Genomic DNA, 18,480 nt, shown 5'->3' on the forward strand with positions numbered 1-18,480 from the left:
GGCAAGAACTTTCATTAAATTTTGTTTAACTTGGGCTGGCATAGTGTCTGGCACCAGCTAGTGTTTAATTAGTGTTCATCAGGGATGAATGTGGAGGAATGAGTTTCACTTTTGAATCTGCTGTGTGACCTTGGGCAAGTCATTCTACCTCTCTGGACTTTAGTTGGTTGAGGTGTCCTTCAACATGGACATTCCTAGGTCTCCTAGAGGAGTACAGTGAGGTGGTTAACGGCAATGACTCTGGAGTCCATCTATGTGCACGCGTACTCACTTTGGTCATATCTGACTCTGCAACTCTATGGACTGTAGCTCACCAGGTTCCTCTGTCCATGTGGTTGTCCAGGCAAGAATACTGGAATGGGTTGCCATTGCTTCCTCCAAGGGATCTTCCCGACCCAGGGGTCGAATCGGAGTCTCCTGCATCTCCTGTATTGCAGGCAGATTCTTCACTGCTGAGCCACTGGGGAAGCCCTGGAGTCTATCTACCTTTGTTCAAATCTTGGTTCCATTCCTACTAGCTCTGTGACCTTGGGAAAATTATTTTTTCTCTCTGTGCCTCCCTCTGTAAGGTGGTGATAATCCTAGTACCTACTTCATGGGGTTGGGTTGTTAGGATCACCTGGTTGCTATAAGTAAATGGCTTAGATAAAGGACAGCTGGGTAGATTCCCAAACAGCTGAGTGTAGAGCTACAGCTGACTTGTAGCTATATGGGGATCTGTGAAGAGCATGCTAGAAGGAGGGAACAAGTGCAAAAGCTCTGAGGCAAGAGTGTTCCTGGCATGTTTGTGAAAAAATTAGGGGATAAACTAGGTTAGGTCTCTTTCATGCCCTGTGCTTTTCCCAAAAGACATACACTGAGAGGATGTACAATGGCAGAGGAAGGGTTTCTAGTGGCATGCCACAAGGCTCTGTCCTTGTTTTCCTTCAAGACTAAAGAGGAATCCCTCACTATCATAACAGCATGTCTACTTGCACGCCAGGGCAGTCTCTCTCAGATTTTCCTCCCCCTTCTGCATTCATATGTGTATTTCTCCATGGCACTGTATAACTATATTCTTTTCAGATGGGAATGGGGCCTTATCCATCTTATATCTCCTATATCATTTAGCTCAGCTCTCAGCCCACAGTAGGAGCTCAATAACACACACACACACACACACACACACACACACACACATGCACACACATGACTATGTTTGCTTGCTGCCAACCTTGTCAGGGAGTGAGGTGCTTTGGACAACAGAACTGAGAGTTACAAGGATATCCAGAGGTTGAAAGATGAAGGAGATCAACAAGATGAAATTGAATGGGGAGTCATTTATTTAACAAGTGTTTACTGAGCACCTACTGTATTAGGCAGAGTTCTAAGTTTACTGAGTATCCACTGTACTTAGGCAGAGTTCTAAGTACAAAGGATATAGAAGTGAGCAAAGAGACCAAATCCTCGCGTTCGTGGAAATGATATTCTAGAGTAGGAAGATTGACAAGCAAAATGAGGAAGTGAAATGTATGGCATGTTAGAAAGTGCCAAGTGTTCAGTGGAAGGAGATAGAGCTGGGAAGGGGGTAAGAAGTGTCAGAGCAACTTGGTGTTTCAGTTTTGGTTTGGGGCAGCCAGAGATGGTGACTTGTAGCTATTTGGGGTTCTGTGAAGGAGCATTCTAGAAAGAGGGAATAACAAGGGCAAAGGTTCTGAGGCAGGGGTGTTCCTGGCATGTCTGAGAAAAAATTAGGGGATAAACTAGGTTAGGACTCTTTCATGCCCTATACTTTTCTTTCCTTAATTGCAATTAAATACTTGTTTAATTACCTGTTCAATGTCTCTTTCTCTACTGGACTCTAAGCTTTCTTAGTGCAGAGGCCGGGCCTTGTTCTCTGCTAAATTCCTAACTCTCAGCATAGGTCGCGGCACACAGGAGGTGTTTAATCATAATTTGTTGAGTTCATAAGTAAATGTGGGGACTTCCTTGGTGGTCCAGTGGTTAAGAATCCACCTTCCAATGCAGGGGTTGCGGGTTCAATCCCTGGTCAGGGAACAAAGACCCCACAAATCTCAGGACAGCTAAGCCAGCGGGCCACAACTAGAGAAGCCCAAGCACTGCAATGAGAAGCCCTTGTGCTGCAACAAAGATCCAGTGCAGTCAAGATTAAAAAAATAAGTTCGATGTGAATAAATGGCTATTGGGTAAAAGCATCCACTGCACAAGCAGAACAGGCTTGAGTGCAATTAGAGGGAAAGAGGTTGAGGAGTTGTCGCCGCAGCCAGAGGTGAACTCAGAGTGGAGCAGTAAGAAAAGGGGCCGCTGGGGAGTGGTTAATACAAGTAGCTGCCCTGGCTGGGTATCCTCGAAAGCAGGACTGGGGTAGGTAGAGATTGTAGGGCTTGAGGTGTGGTTAAGGCTGGTTGACTTGGAGCAGGAGATTTGACCCAATGGGTAAAACCCACTGGAATGGTCACATGCTGGGTTTAATGGTAAGCTCATGATTTGAGCCATTTGCACTTTACTGCCCTCTAAGTTGGACCCTTTTGTGTGCCTTTGTGTGTAATACTTGGGCTTCCCAGGTGGTGCTAGTGGTAGAGAACCCACCTGCCAATTCAGGTTAGACATAAGACTCGCAGGTTCAGTCCCTGCATCGGGAAGATGCCCTGGAGGAGGGCATGGCAACCCACTCCAGGATTCTTGCCAGCAGAATCCCCATGGACAGAGGAGTCTACAGTCCATGGTGTCACAAAGAGTCGGACATTACTGAAGTGATTTAGCATGTGTGTACCACTTAGCCTCTGAGGGGCCTAGTATTCAAATCTCCAGATCATTTTGTCATTCTCTCCATCATGGCATGATTTTTTTTTTTTTTTAGTGGAGGAAAACATGTTACAGTAGTGTTTGAGAATTTAAGGGGATTCAAGAAGGTCCCTGGGTATAACTGTCATGGGTAAGAATTCACCTCTTAGACAAGTACTTTGAATGCTTAGTGTAAGCCAGACCCTGAGCTGGATGGAGGGGTGGACAAGGCAGACACGGTGGAGTCATGATCAAAGGTCTGTTTATGGGCTGTTCCTGGGTCAGTGGTCTGAGCTGGGTGGGGGCTCAGGCTTCAACCCTATCAGCTATGTGGGTGGCCTTGAGCAAGTCGCTCAAACCAGAGCGATGGGTCAAAGTAGGCTTAGAGGTCATCTGGTGCAATCTCTTAGATTACTCAAGGTTGCAGTCTCTGCACCTTCCCTAAACCCTATGGGGCCTCAGAATCCTTAAGTGAAAAACAAGGGCATTGAACCAGAGAACCTTGAAGCTCTCTGGCTTTAATACTTTGTCACATGCTCACTCGCTTCAGTCATGTCTGACTGTTTGTGACCCCATGGACTGTAGCAGACCAGACCCCTCTGTCCATGGGATTTTCTAGGCACGTATACAGGAATCGGTTGCCATGCCCTCTTCCAGAGGATCTTTCCAGTGAAAGATCGAACCCTCATCTCCTGCAGTTCCTGCATTGCAGGTGGATTCTGTAGTGCTGAGCCACTGGGGAAGCCCTTCTAATACTCTGAAACTATACAAATATGGGGAAGTTTCAAGTGTGACCTCTGCCCTTTACCCTTAATATTGGTGGGGAGGGAGTGGTTGAATCCAACCCGCAGAGATCTTTCTCAAGAATGTTTGTGCCTCTGTGGAGTGGTCCCCAGGGGGCTAGGGTTTGGAGGTGGGTCCTCAATGGGAGTCAACCCATTTCCCAGATTCTCTTTCTAGATTCCAAGTCTGCCTGCACTGCCTCCTCTCTTCTTGGTATACCTGAATCATTTCTTGGATTGTTTTCCTTCTCTTCTGTTTCTCGCCTGAGTCCTCAGTCCCTTGATTGCCTTTGTTTTCCCCAGAGGAGGCCTGGCCTCTTCCTCCCCTTGAGGTCATCTGTCATTCAGTTTCCTTCCGGGTTGTCTGCTGGATGGGGCTGTAGGGAAAAGAGGAAGGAACTTTTAATCCTCTAGAGGGAGGGGAGACACGCTCACTGTTGTCTGTTGCCAGGGTTGGAGCATCCACGGGATTGTTTGCATTGCTAGGACTGACTTCCTCATAGCACATCTCTTGCGTGTTCGTTATTCTGTGAGTCTCTGTACTGGCTTTGAGTTGCATTATCAAAGACCCCAGTACCCCAGCTTCAGGGTGCATCACGCTCTAAGAAATGGGGGGAGGGCGAGGGAGAAATAGCCCTCCCTTCATGGAAAGTAGACATTTTGGAAATTTCTGAAAATCAGAGCTGCCAGCCCTCCCTGCCCGCAGTGGGAGGGCAACAGGGGAGGCAGCTGAATGCTGCCTGCCTCCTCCACCCGGTGGGAGAATCACTGAGTGATGAACCCTGGGGCTCCTCCAGTTAGCAAACTCTCAGGGCAGGGATTGAATCTAAAGCCCCAAAGCTCCTATGTTTGTTCCCAGTCCCCAAGGGAAGGGTGTTTCTAAATGTACATTTTATTTTAGAGCCTGGGACCTCTGATGAGTAACTTGACAAATGCAGTGCGAGACCCAGGTTGATGGGCCTGGTGCTGTGTGTTTGTGGAAGGGACACAGGCTGGGCTTAGGAATGCTTTATCTGCCGCCATCCCAGGTGGAGAGGCCTGGTTTGAGTCGGGTGGCGCCTTGTCGATGATTGCTGGGTTGGGCAAGAGGAGGGACTCGGATACCCTGTTTTTCTGTTTCATTTCCAAATCTTGCAGTGTCTTTGAGCCAGCAATGACAGTAACACCTCTATTAACCTCCTGGTTTCTCCTGTGCTGCAAAGAGCCTTCCTTCTCCTACTCTTGTATGTGGATCCTCCTTTGAGAAGCTGTGCTCCCCTGTCCAGCATCTGCAGGGTACTCAAGTGCTCCATTTGAACCCCCTCCATCTTCGTTTCCCCTTGAATGTGCCTCCCTTCTTATCCATCTCCTCCTCCAGGAAGCCTTCCTTGAATGACCCTCAGTGACTTTGCTCAGGGCCCTCTCTCCCCATCCGCCAGCACTGAAGTCCCAGTCTCTGGCTGCTTCCTGGTCTTCAGAATGTGCCCACCCTTCCTGTAGCCTGGAGCTCAGAGGGCAGGCTCTGGGTCTCTTCCTTGGGCCCTGCACGTGCCGGGCATCTATTCCCAGGAGTGTCAGAAGAGGTCAGCTGGAGCCAGTGACAGACACAGTCAGGCCAAGAGCATCTTGCTCTCCAAGGCCCAGCCCAGGCACGGGAGGGGATAAAAATCTCGTGCCGGGCCTCAGGGCAGGAACTCGCTCTTGACGATCCTTTGCAGCCCTGAGACCTTCAGTCACTGCCATGTCTCTCTCTTCCTGCCGGGCCCGGAGGGGCTTCAGTGCTCGCTCAGCCTGTTCTGCCCAATCGGTGGCCCGAAGCAGGGCTGGCTTCAGCAGCAGGAGCCTCAGTTCCTTTCGGGGGTGCCAAGGAGGCTCTCGTGGAAGGACCTGGGGTTCGTGGGGAAGGTTAGGGGCGTGGCTTGGGGAGGGGAGTGGTGGGCCTGGGCTTTCCCTGTGCCCTCTGGGAGGCATCCAGCAAGTGACCGTCAACCAGAGTCTTCTGACCCCACTGAAGATTGAGATCGACCCCCAGTTCCAGGTGGTTCGGACCCAGGAGACCCAACAGATCAGAGTCCTCAACAACCAGTTTGCTTCTTTCATTGACAAGGTGAGGGTCCACTCAGCTAAGCCCCTGTCTCTGTGCCTGTCTCGGAGGAACTGTTTTCAATGGACTTGGGAAAGGGGCAGTCTAGCCTCCTACTCCTTTTCTAATCACGTACAGCAAGGAAGTCCCTCTTGTGGTCTAACTGGAGTCTCTCTGGTTATGCCGAGGCTATGTTTAATTGGTGTTTTGAAATTCCCTTTATAGAAATGTCATTATAATTCATTGAGTGTGTGGGCAAATATTTATCAAAGGCCTCAAAGGCTCCAGGCCGGCTAGAGTGTTGCTCAGGCTAGAGAGTTGTCCCGGAGGCTCTGCCCAGGCAGGGAGTCTGGCAGGAGCCTCAGGAATTCTCTGCTTGTGCGGCAGGTGAGGTTCCTGGAGCAGCAGAACAAGGTCCTGAAAACCAAGTGGCACTTGCTGCAGCAGCAGGGGTTGAGTGACAGACCCCAGGGCCTGGAGTCTTTCTTTGAGGCCTATCTGGTCCAGCTCAAGACACAGCTGGAGCGGCTGCAGAGGGAACGAGGGTCTCTGGACGCCGAGCTGAAGTCCTGCCAGGGCCAGGAGGAGGAGTATAAAGCTAAGTATGTGAACCACAACATCCCCATGGGGCCTGGGCGGCAGCTGGGAGGGCTTGAATCAGGCTGTCTGCTGGAAATTGTCCTTCCTCTGACTCCTCTGAGGAGTCATAGGACAGGCCTCCCCTCTGGCCTCTCTGCATCCTCACTCTCTCTGATTCTCAGGGGGCCCCATCTGCTGCAGGTAAGAGGCCCCCCAGCCCCTGATACCCAGGACTGGAGAGCCTCGATCCTAGCAGGCCCTGACTATGAGGGCCACGTTTCTGGTCAAGGTGGGGAGGGGCTTATTTAAAGAATGTTCCTGTGGGTTTTTTTCTTGAGAAATTCCTGTTGAGCAGGCTGTGGGCTAAAGTGACTCAGATATTCTCTGGTCTTAGAGGTAGAAGGGAATTCACTTAGTGGGACCATCCCTGGGCCTGTGGCATGATTCACAGCTGGCTGCAGTTCTGGATTCCCCACGAGGTCACCTGGTGATATGGGGAGAGCTCTGAAGCCACAGAAGGCTCAGGTTTGGTGACTATGAGCAAGGAATAGCTGTGTGGCCTTGAGCAAAGAATTTCACCTTTCCCAGCTTCAGTTTCCATATCTGTAGACTGGGATAATGCCTTTCTCATGTTCCAGAGTCATTAGGAGGTTGGCTCCAGGGTCCATGTGGAGGGTCCTAGAAAGACTGAGGCCAGGAGACCTGGGTGTTAGATCTGCATGGGCCACCTAATTATCTATTACCTGGGCACATCTTATAATCTCTCTGATAAAATCCAAAATGCCTGCTTCAGATGATGATTGTGAGCGGTAAGTGATTGTGAGAAGTGTTTGAAAGTGCCTTCCAGAAGTGAAGCTAAGTGACCTGATGTCATAGAGGACCTGGGCTAAGAGAGTGAAGAAGGACATAGGACATGACAAAACTTCCTGATGGAAGAATAGAGGTGCAGGCTGGTGGTGGGTCCCGCTTTGGAGCATCTAAAGCAGAGTGACCTTCGCTTGGAGACTGCTTGGAGACAGTCCTCGGCTCTGATGCCAGCACCCTAGGCAGCGTCTTTCTGTGCTTACTTGGCAGGTATGAGCGTGAGGCCCATAAGCGTGCCACACTGGAGAATGACTTTGTGGTCCTCAAAAAGGTGAGTGGGTTCAACTGCTCTACCTGAATCCTTTTTTTTTTTTTTTTTAAATTTATTTATTAAGTCGCACTGGGCCTAAATTGTGGCATGTGGGATATTTAGTTGTGGCAGGCAAACTCTTAGTTGCGGCATGTGGAATCTAGTTCCCTCATCAGGGACTGAACCCGAGCCCCCTGCTTTGGGAGCACGGAGTCTTAGCCACTGGACCAACCGAGAAGTCCCCCTACCCGAATCCTGAGTCATTCATTGTGCACAGAATCGTGTGTGTGTGTGTGTGTGACATGTCACATGCTGTCACATATCTACAGGGACCCTGTGGGGAAATGGAACATATACTTAGATACAGGGACCCTTGAACAAGATCCGATTGAGGGACTATGTGATGAGCTCTGGGAGTCACTGTGGGAGAGGGTGGGGAGGGAGTGGAAGAAGCCGAACCGGTTGGGATGAATTAGGGAAGGCTTCCTGAAGGCGGTGTGGATCAATGGCAGACAAAAGAAAGAGCAGGGCAAGGCGGGGCTGAGAGAGGAAGGAATGGGAGCTGGTGAGGGCCATAGGGGTGTGTGTGCTGGGCAGTGTGTGAACAGAACTCCTGGGTCAGAGAGGGACCCCCAAAGAGGATGTGGGGGTACATGGTTTTTGTCTTTCTGTCCCCAGGATGCAGACGGGGTTTTCCTGAGCAAGATGGAGATGGAAAGCAAGGTGGAGGATCTGAAAGAGTACATCTGCTTCCTGAAGCATCTCTATGAAGAAGTGAGGATTCTCCAGGGGCAGAAGCGATGGTCTGCCTAGGGCAGGCAGGATGAGGGAGGGGGACAGCACAGGCAGGCTCCCTGTGACCACAGCATAGTGGGAGTGACTGGGAGGTGAATCCTGGTTAGGGTGACTTAGACACTGGTCATTTAGTCCTTTGACAATCACTGAGCATGTACCAGGTGAATTGCTAGGTGTTGAGAATACACCCATGAATAATCAGACAAAAATCACGAGGCTGGGAGATAATAAACACAATAAGCAGTAGACCTGGTAAATAAATAAATTACATAGCATGTTAGAAAGTGATAAACGCTATGTAAAAAGGAAAACTGGGAGAGGAGGATTGGGAACATGGAGGGATAGGGCTGGTGGCAATTTCAGAGTGGTCAGATGGCCTTATTTAGAAGACAAAATTAGAGCAAAGATCTGACAGAGGTGAGGAAGTTAGCCATATGGTGGGGGGGTGGCTTGAGGGATTCCCGGGAGAGGGAGCCAGGAGCCTACTGGTCTTTGAGGAAATGCAAGGAGAAAGAGGGAGGGTATGTGATAGGAGGTCAGGGAGTGACGTGGGGCCGGGTGATTTGGGGCCCCGAGGACATGTTCCTTTAACGTCCAGGAGTCCTTGGACTGCCCTCACTTCCAGATAAGAGGACAGGGCATGCTCAGTGCCAGCTGGCATGAATGAGGGCTGCTTCTGCAGGGGGGCGCAGGAAGTCAGGCACTGTGTCCACTTTCCCTGGGGCTCCAAGGGGAAGGGGAGCTGGGAAGCCATGGGACACTGAGTTGGTCCTCCCCGCAGGAGCTGGGCCAGCTGCAGACCCAGGCCAGTGACATGTCTGTGGTATTGTCCATGGACAACAACCGCTGCCTGGACTTCAGAGACCTCATCGCTGAGGTCCGAGCCCGCTATGAGGAGATCACCCGGACCAGCAAAGCCGAAGCCGAGCTGCTGTACCAGACCAAGGTGCCGGGGCTGGGGGGGCTAGCACTGAGCTGGAAAAGACTGGGTCTCCCTGCCTGCCCCCCTGGGGCGGTTGTCCACCTCAGTCTGGTTGGGGCAGTTCTGATAACCTGTCTGGAGCACCAGGGCTGTGTGGGTACCATGTTCTCCCTCTCCGGGAGGGAGGCAGTGCACGGGAGACGAGCTTGGAGTTCCACAACCTCATCCCACCACGTCCTGGTCTCAGTGTTTCACCTGCATTCCGGATGAGGATGTGAGGAGGCAGGGAGCCGGGGCCATGGTCAAAGGTGAGGGTCAAAGGTCAAAGGTGGGGTGCTCCCCACTGACGGTGTCACCTCTGTTCCCCCTCAGTACCGGGAGCTTCAGGCCTGTGCCCAGCTTCACGGAAATAACATGAAGGAAACCAAAGTCCAGATCACTCAGCTGCAGCAGACAATTAAGAAGCTGCAGAGTCAGATTGAGAACGTCAAGAATCAGGTAAGGGTCCCGAGCCCCCAAGCCCTCTGTCTTACCACCTTTGTGCAGGGGTCACTGCGTGGCTGGTGTGAAACTTTGATAACTCGTTGGAGCTTCGTATAATTTGGGGTCGAGAGCACTTTGAGCCCCGTGTCAGAGGGGTTCAGCTCTCCTCCCAGGGAATTCTAGCAGCATGGGCTCCACACTGCCAACCTCGGCCCAGCCTTCTCACTGCATTCCACGCCCACGTGCACTTGGCACTTTCGGCTTCTAGGGAAGAGGGTTGATTCATCTCTTTTCTAATCTCTTCTTTTGACCCCTAGTCCTCAAGTCCAGCAAGGACTCTAAGACCATGCACTGGGTTTCCTGGTCCCCTGTTGGGGAGGGAGAGAACCAGGATCCCAGGGAGCGGGGGACATGGGCAGGATGGTGGGGTGTCGAGGCCCCCTTAGGGTCGGGTGATGCTGTGAGTAGGAAGAGCGGGGAGAGGTGGACGGAAAGGATGGCAAGGGTAGGGAGGTGGTTTCCTGCTCCTCCTGGAGACCTCACTTCCAGATTACAGACTCTTAAGTTTTCAAGTGTCTTTGCCCTCACTTTCCCTAAGCCCAAAGAATCGTTCTTTTGGGATGAACAGAGGGTTGAGAGCTGAGACCACAGAGTCAGAGGGTTTCCTCAAGCACTTCAGCCTGATTCCCAAGTCATGTGTGGCCCGTGCACGTGTGAGCAAGGTACAGATCTTGGAGAAAGTTCTTGGAGTACAGATCGTTCAAAGGCCATACTCAGTGTCCAGATGTCCTGACCTGCTCTTCTTTGAAGTGCAAGGCAGGACCTGAGGTGAAGGGGACCAGGTCCTATTACTCAATTTGCTGCCTCTTTGTTTTGCCTGTAATTTTGGACTTCTTGCTTTGGAAGCTTGGGGATTCTCTGGGGTGTCTGATAAGATACAGATTCCTGGGCCTCCCACTGGCAACAGGGAATCAGAGCCTCTAAGGGTGGAGCCCAGAAACCTGCTTTCTCAACAAAGCTCACCAGGTAATGACGAAGCGCTTGGAGTTTGAGTCCATGGCGAGCGCTTAGGAGAGTCACTATGTGCCCATGTCTGGGAACCACTGTCCTCCTGTAGAGCAAGGTGTCTTTCCTGGGAGAATCCCTCCTGGGGACCCACCCCCTATTACTCCTCCTTTTCATGCACAAGCCTGATGAATGGAGACTAAAGTAAGAGCAGTGAACTGGACCTCAGATGTCCTGAATTAGGGTCCCAGCTCCACCTCTCACCTCCTTTCCAGGGCTGAGTTTCTTCATCAGGAGAAGGGAGACAGTGTCCCCATCCATGGGGTGCTTTGTGGAAAATGAATAATGAGAGCCTTTAGGGAATGCCTTCCTTCCTGACCCGAATGTGAGGGTAAATCAGCTAGATGGCTGATTAGATAGGGATGCAGTCTTTCCTCTAGGAGTTTTCTATCGGATTGGAGAGGTGAACACAGAGAATGTGTTTTTCGAATTGAGGCCCATAGTTTGATAGACTCTGACAACATTGGGACAAAGTATTTGAAATGGGGTTGTTCTAAAAGGCACATGGATAATGACCCATCCAGGACACGAGGAGCTGTAAGTACCCTGGGAGAGAGAAACTATTTGAGGGATGGCGCTGAGGGTTAGGGCTGGGGGAGAAATACAGAAAAATCACTGGGTAAAGTGGCAAAGGAGATGGATTCATTTCCTGTGGCTGCTGTGACAAAGTATCACAAACTTGATGGTTTGAAAGAACAGAAAACTGTTCTGTCTGGTCCAGAGGCTGGAGGTCTGAACTCAGGTGTCAGCAGCTGTGCCCTCTGAAGGAGCTGGGGGAGTCCTTCTTGGCATCTGGTGGCTCCAGGAATTCCTTGTCTGGTGGCTGCCTCACTCTCATCTCTGCCTCCATCTATCTCAGTGTCTGTATCCCCTCATCTTTTTCTTGGACATTGGTCACTGGATTTAGGGCTCACTCTAAATACAGTATGATAGCATCTTAAGATCCTTAATTCATTACATCTGCAAAGACCATATCTTTCCAAATAAGGTCATATTCTGAAGTTCTTGATGGATATGACATTTTTGAGGACACTACTTAACCTGCTCTAGGATTTAAGAAGCAGAAGAGGGAACACTTCCTTTTAGAATGAGAAGAGCTGGGCGTGGCCAAGAATAATTTTGGGCTCATGAGATTACGGTCCATCTCAGCTTTTAAGTTATAGTAGGTACTTTGGGTGCGCGTGCCGTGCTGATAGTCACTTTTCCCCTTATCTCCATGCTCCGCTAGAACGCCAGCCTGCAGGTCGCCATTGCTGATGCTGAGCAGCGTGGGGACCTGGCCCTCAAGGATGCTCAGACCAAGCTGGCCGAGCTGGAGGCCGCCCTGAGAACTGCCAAGCAGGACATCGCGCGGCTGCTGCGTGACTACCAGGAGCTGATGAGCGCGAAGCTGTCCCTGGATGTGGAGATTGCCACTTACTGCCAGCTGCTGGAGGGCGAGGAGTGCAGGTGAGGGGCCAGTCAGGGCCCTGGGGATGTGTGAGCGAGGTGGGGGTGGGGGATGCCAGGCCAACACAGGATGCTGAGAGATTTCTCCACACTCTGAACTGCTCAGGGTCACCTATTCTGCCGGGAGGGATTTAAAATTGGGGGGTTCTATCTGCTCAGAGTGTGCTGCTCCAAGAGGCTGAAAAGCACCCTGGGACACACTCTCTGCAGCCCTTCTTAGTTTTTCCTCTTGTCTTTTCTCCCCCAGGATGTCTGGGGAATGTGCCAGCCAGGTGACTGTCTGTGAGTATCAGGGGACTTTGGGAGAGGGGTTCCCACGGGCAGTCGAGGACTCTGCTGTGACCCTGGCCTCTTTCTTGGCAGCTGTTGGGGGAGGCAGCACCGTCGTGTCTGGAGGAGCAGATGGTGGCCTGGGGAGCATTTGTGGACTTGGAGGCGGGAAAGGCAGCTTTGGGTCTAGTTGCTCCAGTGTCGTGAAGGGAGGCTCCAGCATCGTGAAGGGAGGCTCCAGCATCGTGAAGGGAGGCTCCAGCATCGTGAAGGGAGGCTCCAGCATCGTGAAGGGAGGCTCTAGCGTTGTGAAGGGAGGCTCCAGCGTCGTGAAGGGAGGCTCCAGCATCGTGGAGGGGGAATCCAGTGTCGTGAAGGGAGGCTCCAGCGTCGTGACCGGTGGCTCCAGCATCATCCTGGGCTCTGGGCAGGGCCCTGTTGTGGGCTCTAGCTCTGTGTCCGGCTCTTCCTCTTGCTCCACCAGCCACACTATCCTGAAGAAGACGGTTGAGTCAAGTCTGAAAACGTCTGTCACATACTGAGTGACCCAGAGGCCACCTACTCACCCCTGCTTTCCCGAGCCCTCTTAGGTCTTCTCTTATCCTCATCATTCCCACCCCTGCGCTGCCGACTCTGCATCTACTGCCCACAGCCTGAGCCGGCCGCAGGGGACTCTGTAGAAGTCAGCGGGTCCTGCCTGCTTGCTGTTCTGAATGCTCGTCCAGTCTAGCCTTGCTCTGCATGCTAATTTGCATCTTTACTTGTCTGCTGCCGGCTCCAACCAAGGAACACAGGGCCCAGCCTCAGCCCACCAGCCAGCCTCGTCCTCCCCTCTCTCTGCAGCCTTCGACCAAACTGGGAAAACTCCTGATTGGGCTTGGCGAGATTGCGTCTCCATCCTAAGGGAGCAGGTCGAGACCAACTGACCAGAACCTGAGGGCTGGAACCAAGGGCCATACCTTTGCCCTCTTCACCTGCCTCTGGGCCACCATTTCTGTATTTCTGTCCATTTATTCTCTGTAAAATAAAGCAGCACCCAGTTCTCCCTGCAATGGGTCTTCCTTTCTTTCTCTCTCCCGCTTCCCCACTCCTTCCCTCCCATGAATTTTTTTGAGTACCAGGACTAGGGTTACTCTGGTAAGATCGATCAGACCTGTCGTGCTCGCTTAATGTGTCTCTCTTAGCCCTTCTGTCTCCAGTGTAACCCCTCCCATTCATGAGAGCCAGACCTTCCTTCTCGGAGCCCTTGGTTTCCAGGGACAGAATGTGGTTTGATCACTAAGTCATGTTTGACTCTTGCAACCCCATGGACTGTAGCCTGCTAGGCTCCTCTGTTCATGGGATTTTCCAGGCAAGAATACTGGAGTGGGTTGCCATTTCCTTGTAACTGGCCTTTTGCAGCTAATTCACATACCTGGGGTTGGGAGATCAGGATTTGTGCTGAGGTCCTTTTGTGTCCTCTTGCTTCTTCCAGTCTCCTCCCAGTGACGTGCTGGTTCTAGCTCTACCCAGGGTGGTAAGCTTGGGTCTTATTATCTCACTTCCATCTCTCACCTCAGAAATTTAACCTCCTGGGCAGGTGAATTCAGCACTGATGCTAAGCCATAGCCTTATACATGTGTTTCACGGGCATTTAGAAGACAGGCTGCAAGGCAGAGACAAAGGTTCCTTTTGGTGATGTGCAGCTTCTGTGCCACTCCTTCCGGCAATTCTGCTCTGCCCCAGGCTTGCATAGCTCATCTCCCCCACCCCCATCCCACAAAACAAAAGCTATGCAGGTACCCAGCTCACTCTCCTCAGAAGGCAATTTATGGAGTATCTACATTGTTTGAGTGGGTCCTGTGGGTATCTCACACCTCACACAAATCAGATCATTAAGGGATTCCTTCCAACCCTCCACTATGCTCCCTGGTATGCCCGCCATCTCCTCCATCCCCACTGATGTTTTAGTGGCTCTCATAGCTTGTTCCCTAGTTAACTGCCTACAGTAGGCTCTATTCCCAACCAAGGACAGTCCCACTCATCCTTGTTCTTCCTTCTTCCCAAGATTGTTCCCATTTTTCTCTCCCTTGGAAGCCTTCCCTAATTCTCCATGTCAGAATGCACCAGACACTTCCTGGCACAGCCTGTTGCTATTCTTGGCTCTGTCTCTACATGGTTCTGGTCTGGAACCCAGCTTCCATATTAGTCTGAGACCTCTGGGACCTCTGGGTGATCTGCATCCTGGATGGGGATCAGCAGCTCAGCTTGTGTCTGAGGTTTGTTGGGGACTTGGGACAGAAACTATGCCCATCTCTCCTACCTCTTCATGCACATTTCATCTCTGGGCCTGTCTGAATGCGACATTGGAAACTTCTCCCTCCCTCTTTTTCAGGGAGCTCTGCAGGAAACCGGGAGTGTGGGCATCAGAACCAGGTGCTTGGAGAGTGGGAGTGTCACCTTCTCATCCCCCATCAGTCCATAGGCCCCTATACGTCTTCTTTCTTTCTCCTCCTCTCTACCCAGCCGGCTCCCAATTCTATGGCCTGAGCTGCAGGTTCAGTTCAGTTCAGTTCAGTTGCTCAGCCATGTCCAACTCTTTGGGACCCCATGGACTGCAGCACACCAGGCCTCCCTGTCTATTACCAACTCCGGGAGTTTACCCAAACTCATGTCCATTGAGTCGGTGATGCCGGCCAATCATCTCATCCTTTGTCGTCCCCTTCTCCTCCTGCCTTTAATCTTTCCCAGCATCAGGGTCTAGGTCACACCATTGTTCTCTGCTTTAGGGGGAGGCCAGCCCTTTTCTCAGACCCATAGGTTCTCTCCATCAAAAGTATCTAAGAAGGAGCTTTCCAGCCTTTGCCTTCTGTGAGAGAGCCATTAGTACGTGAGCACATGGTCCTAGAGCTAGACTTCTTGGGCTTGAATCCTGGCTCTGCCCTTTACTGGTGGTGTGACCAGTTCCCTGACCTCTCGTCTCCAGGCTTCAGTTACCTCACCTGTGAAAAGACATTCGTAATACAATACTCAACTCATAAGGCCATGGGGGGTGGGAACATTTAGGGTCCCAGAAGGAAATCAGTGTACTCAAGGTGGTTCCGCTAAATGGACTTTAATGAAAGAATTCCTTACAGAGGTGCGGGTGTAGCTAAGGACACAATCATGGGATGGAAAGTCCAGAGGTGGTCAGTGGTGGGAAGCCATTGCCACTCCCATCACCCCCACCTTCTCCTCTGGCAGCGGTGGCCAAACTCTGACTTGCATAGAGGTTTTCTGGGGTGAGGGATTTTCAGTGTTAAAAGAGAGCGTTCAGGCATGTTAGTTGCTCAGTCATGTCCGACTCTTTGCGACACCATGGGCTATAGCCTACCAGGCTCCTCTGTCCAAGGAGATTCTTCAGGCAAGAATACTGGAGTGGGTTGCCATTCCCTTCTCCAGGGCATCTTCCCAACCCAGGGATTGAACTGGGGTCTCCTGCATTGCAGGCAGATTCCTTACCATCTGAGCCACTAGGGAAGGGGCTAAAGTGGGATAGTCCCAGGAAAATCAGGAGGGGATGGTGGCTCTGTGTAGAGCTGAAGAGATGAGAGAAAGTGGATGACTGACTGGGTGATAGAGATGTGGAAACAGGTAGAAGCTGTAAGCATGGAGGAAGGCAGCCACCCCTAGAGCAGGGAGGAGGTTGGGAGGAAGTACCTCCCATGTCTCCCAGATCTCCTACTAATGTTCCCCACTCCTTGGCAAACCCCCACCTCTGGAAGCCAGAGAGCCAGGGAGTGGCCTGCAGGGATTAGGGAGGTCAGGGAATCAATCGGCGCAGAAAGGATGCATATGGAGAATCCCCAGTGTGGGGACTGGATGTTTTTGTTTTGAAGGTGTTTTTGTATTGAAGGTATCTGCCCTGTAGTAAGTGCTCAATAAATGCCGACTATAATAATTGTTCCTATTAGATGAGAAAACCCTGCCCTGGATGGGGCTCTTCAAGGGCAGTGACTGTTTTCTTCATTGCTCCATCTTTCCTGTCGTTCAGCCCATATTGGGTGCCAGGTTAATGCCATCGGCTGTCTGGCCTCATCCCTTCTATATCAGCAGCAGCATTCTGACCCCTCTCTTGTGTCCTCTGCAGGGAGGGGCCCTGGACAGGAAAGGGTCTCCAAAGACAGAGGCCCTTGGTCCAAGCAGCAGAGGTGGGGAGGGTGCCATGCCTCCTCAGCTACGGAAGAAAGGTCTGAATTTGGGTGTCCTGTATAAAGATGAGTGGGGAGCCAGACTGGAGAAGGTGGAGTGGCTCCCACGCCGTCTGGGCTGGGGCTGGTGAGACTGTGGGCTTTCTCTGGGGCAGGTGTTACCAGCCCCCAGCACACGGCTTGGCACAGAGTTCCAGGTAAACACAGGAGGGTGTCAGTCCCTGGGGAGGGGTGGAGGGTGTGTTTGCCGCCAACTCTACTCCCACCACCCTGCTGTGCCTGACTCAGATGGCTGACATCACTCCTTTCCCCACATGCCACCATCTCCCCCTCCCATGCTTCCTGGGAAAGAGATAAGGGAGCTGAAAAAGGGGTTATAGCCTCAGGGACAGGACACAGAGGTCCCCAGGAAGTGATGATTCAGTCTTGGGATGGAGGACCAGTGTTTTGAAAGGACTTCCCTGGCGGGCCCTGGTCATAAGCAGAGGCGAGGGGGCCCAGAGAAGTTGAATGCTGCCCAGGGACACACAGCTTAGTAGGGGTTCACCTCCCAGCTCAGCTCCCCCAAATGCCTGGGGTCCTGACTCCAAGCAGGGAGAAAAAAACCCCCTCCTGGGCATTGAGGGACTAGTTCTGGGAGCATCTTCACCCCCATCCTGTGTGGGAAAGTAAAAGTGTGAGTTGCCCTGACTCTTTGCAACCCCATGGAACCTGCCAGGCTCCTCTGTCCATGGAATTCACCAGACAAGAATACTGGAGTGGGTAGCCATTCTCTTTTCCAGGGGATCTTCCTGACCCTCTGAACACAGGTCTTTTGCATTGCAGGCAGATTCTTTACCATCTGAGCCACCAGGGAAGCCCTAGGAGGCTGGATTCAACTCCTTCAGGCAACTGGGAGCCACTATAGCCTCCCAGCCACCTAGAAACCATCCCACAGCCTCCGCTGGGCCCAGAGCACCTGCTCTCTGCCTGTTTCCTTGGGCAGTAGGGGTGGTCCCTTGTCCTCTCCTTTGGAGCCCCAAACCTGGCCCTGGCAGCTGTGTGGGGACCATAGCAAATCCTGTCCCTGCTCCTTTTTTTCAGGCAAGTCTCCCCTTCTGGGACCACTTCCTTGCAGAGCTGAGGTGGGTAATCAATGGCACATCCTCACCACTTCCTTGTCCTAACACCTGGCTAACATTACATCGCCAGGTTCTTCCTCAGGGATGTGTTTGGTCCCAGCTGCCCAAGGTGGTAGGTACGGACGAGACTCTGTGAAGAGATTTGAGGAGCCTCCTGGCCCCTTCTGGATCGAGATCCTGGGCTCTGTGACTGGGAAGATGGGATGTTGGGAGTATCTATAGGCTTTATGGGGCTTTTGTTGGACACATCTTGTTTTTTTTCAGCTGCACCTTGCAGCATGCAGGACTTTAGTTCCCCGACCAGGAATTGAACCGGAGTTCCCTGTAGTGGAAGCATGGAGTAACCAGGGAAGTTCCAACACTTTTTGAATATGTACTATGTCCAGCCAGAGTGGGGTGTGTCCTCCACCCACTTCCAACTCCTCCTAAAATGGCTGGGTCCTGCTGGGGGAATGCTGCCAATGAGGGCTCAGGTGGCTGTTGAAGCCCCCAGTCTTTGCCTCCCTCATCTCCTGGCTTCGGCCCTTCAACCTCCTTATTATTAAGTGCCCAGGCCTCTGAGTCAGGCAGGGACCCTCTTCTGTCCTGTGTCCCCTCTGCCCAGCACAGGCTCTCTACCAGGCGGACAGTCTGCTAGCATACAACAAAAGAACAGGCTATCCCCAACCCAGGCTGGCATCCGTGTCCGCAGCCTGAAGCTGCCAGAAGGCACCGAGGCTGTGGGCCGGGAGAGTGGGACTGGAGCAGGCCCGGGCACCCTCTCCATAGCCCATTGCCCAATGCTTCTGCCCCCACCACCCGCACAGCCCGGGCCCTGGGGCCTTGGCTTACCGAGGGGGCCTGGGATCAACCTCAGAACAGAGCCCCATTAACAGAGGCCACCGG

At 52.1% G+C, this 18,480-nt stretch overlaps 1 protein-coding gene across 1 annotated transcript; it reads left to right on the forward strand.

Annotated features, from left to right (window-relative positions):
* Positions 1 to 5,286: 5,286 nt before the first annotated feature.
* On the forward strand, positions 5,287 to 13,287 carry KRT78 (keratin 78). The gene is made up of 10 exons (XM_065934352.1): positions 5,287 to 5,652; positions 6,016 to 6,230; positions 7,282 to 7,342; positions 8,000 to 8,095; positions 8,898 to 9,062; positions 9,411 to 9,536; positions 11,815 to 12,035; positions 12,283 to 12,317; positions 12,399 to 12,497; positions 12,687 to 13,287. Exons 1-10 carry the CDS (start codon positions 5,287 to 5,289, stop codon positions 12,845 to 12,847), a joined length of 1,545 nt encoding a protein of 514 aa, XP_065790424.1. The 3' UTR covers positions 12,848 to 13,287.
* The last annotated feature ends 5,193 nt before the right edge of the window (positions 13,288 to 18,480 follow it).

The sequence above is a fragment of the Muntiacus reevesi genome, chromosome 4, assembly GCF_963930625.1.
Source record: "Muntiacus reevesi chromosome 4, mMunRee1.1, whole genome shotgun sequence".
NCBI classification, from domain to species: domain Eukaryota; kingdom Metazoa; phylum Chordata; class Mammalia; order Artiodactyla; family Cervidae; genus Muntiacus; species Muntiacus reevesi.

What these genes read in the sequence shown, in the direction of transcription:
- KRT78 (XM_065934352.1), top strand. Translation starts at nt 5,287, where the DNA reads ATGTCTCTCTCTTCCTGCCGGGCCCGGAGGGGCTTCAGTGCTCGCTCA. An exon ending in TTGCTTCTTTCATTGACAAG is followed by an intron (nt 5,653 to 6,015) that starts GTGAGGGTCCAC and finishes CTTGTGCGGCAG; the next exon opens with GTGAGGTTCCTGGAGCAGCA. An exon ending in TTGAGAACGTCAAGAATCAG is followed by an intron (nt 9,537 to 11,814) that starts GTAAGGGTCCCG and finishes ATGCTCCGCTAG; the next exon opens with AACGCCAGCCTGCAGGTCGC.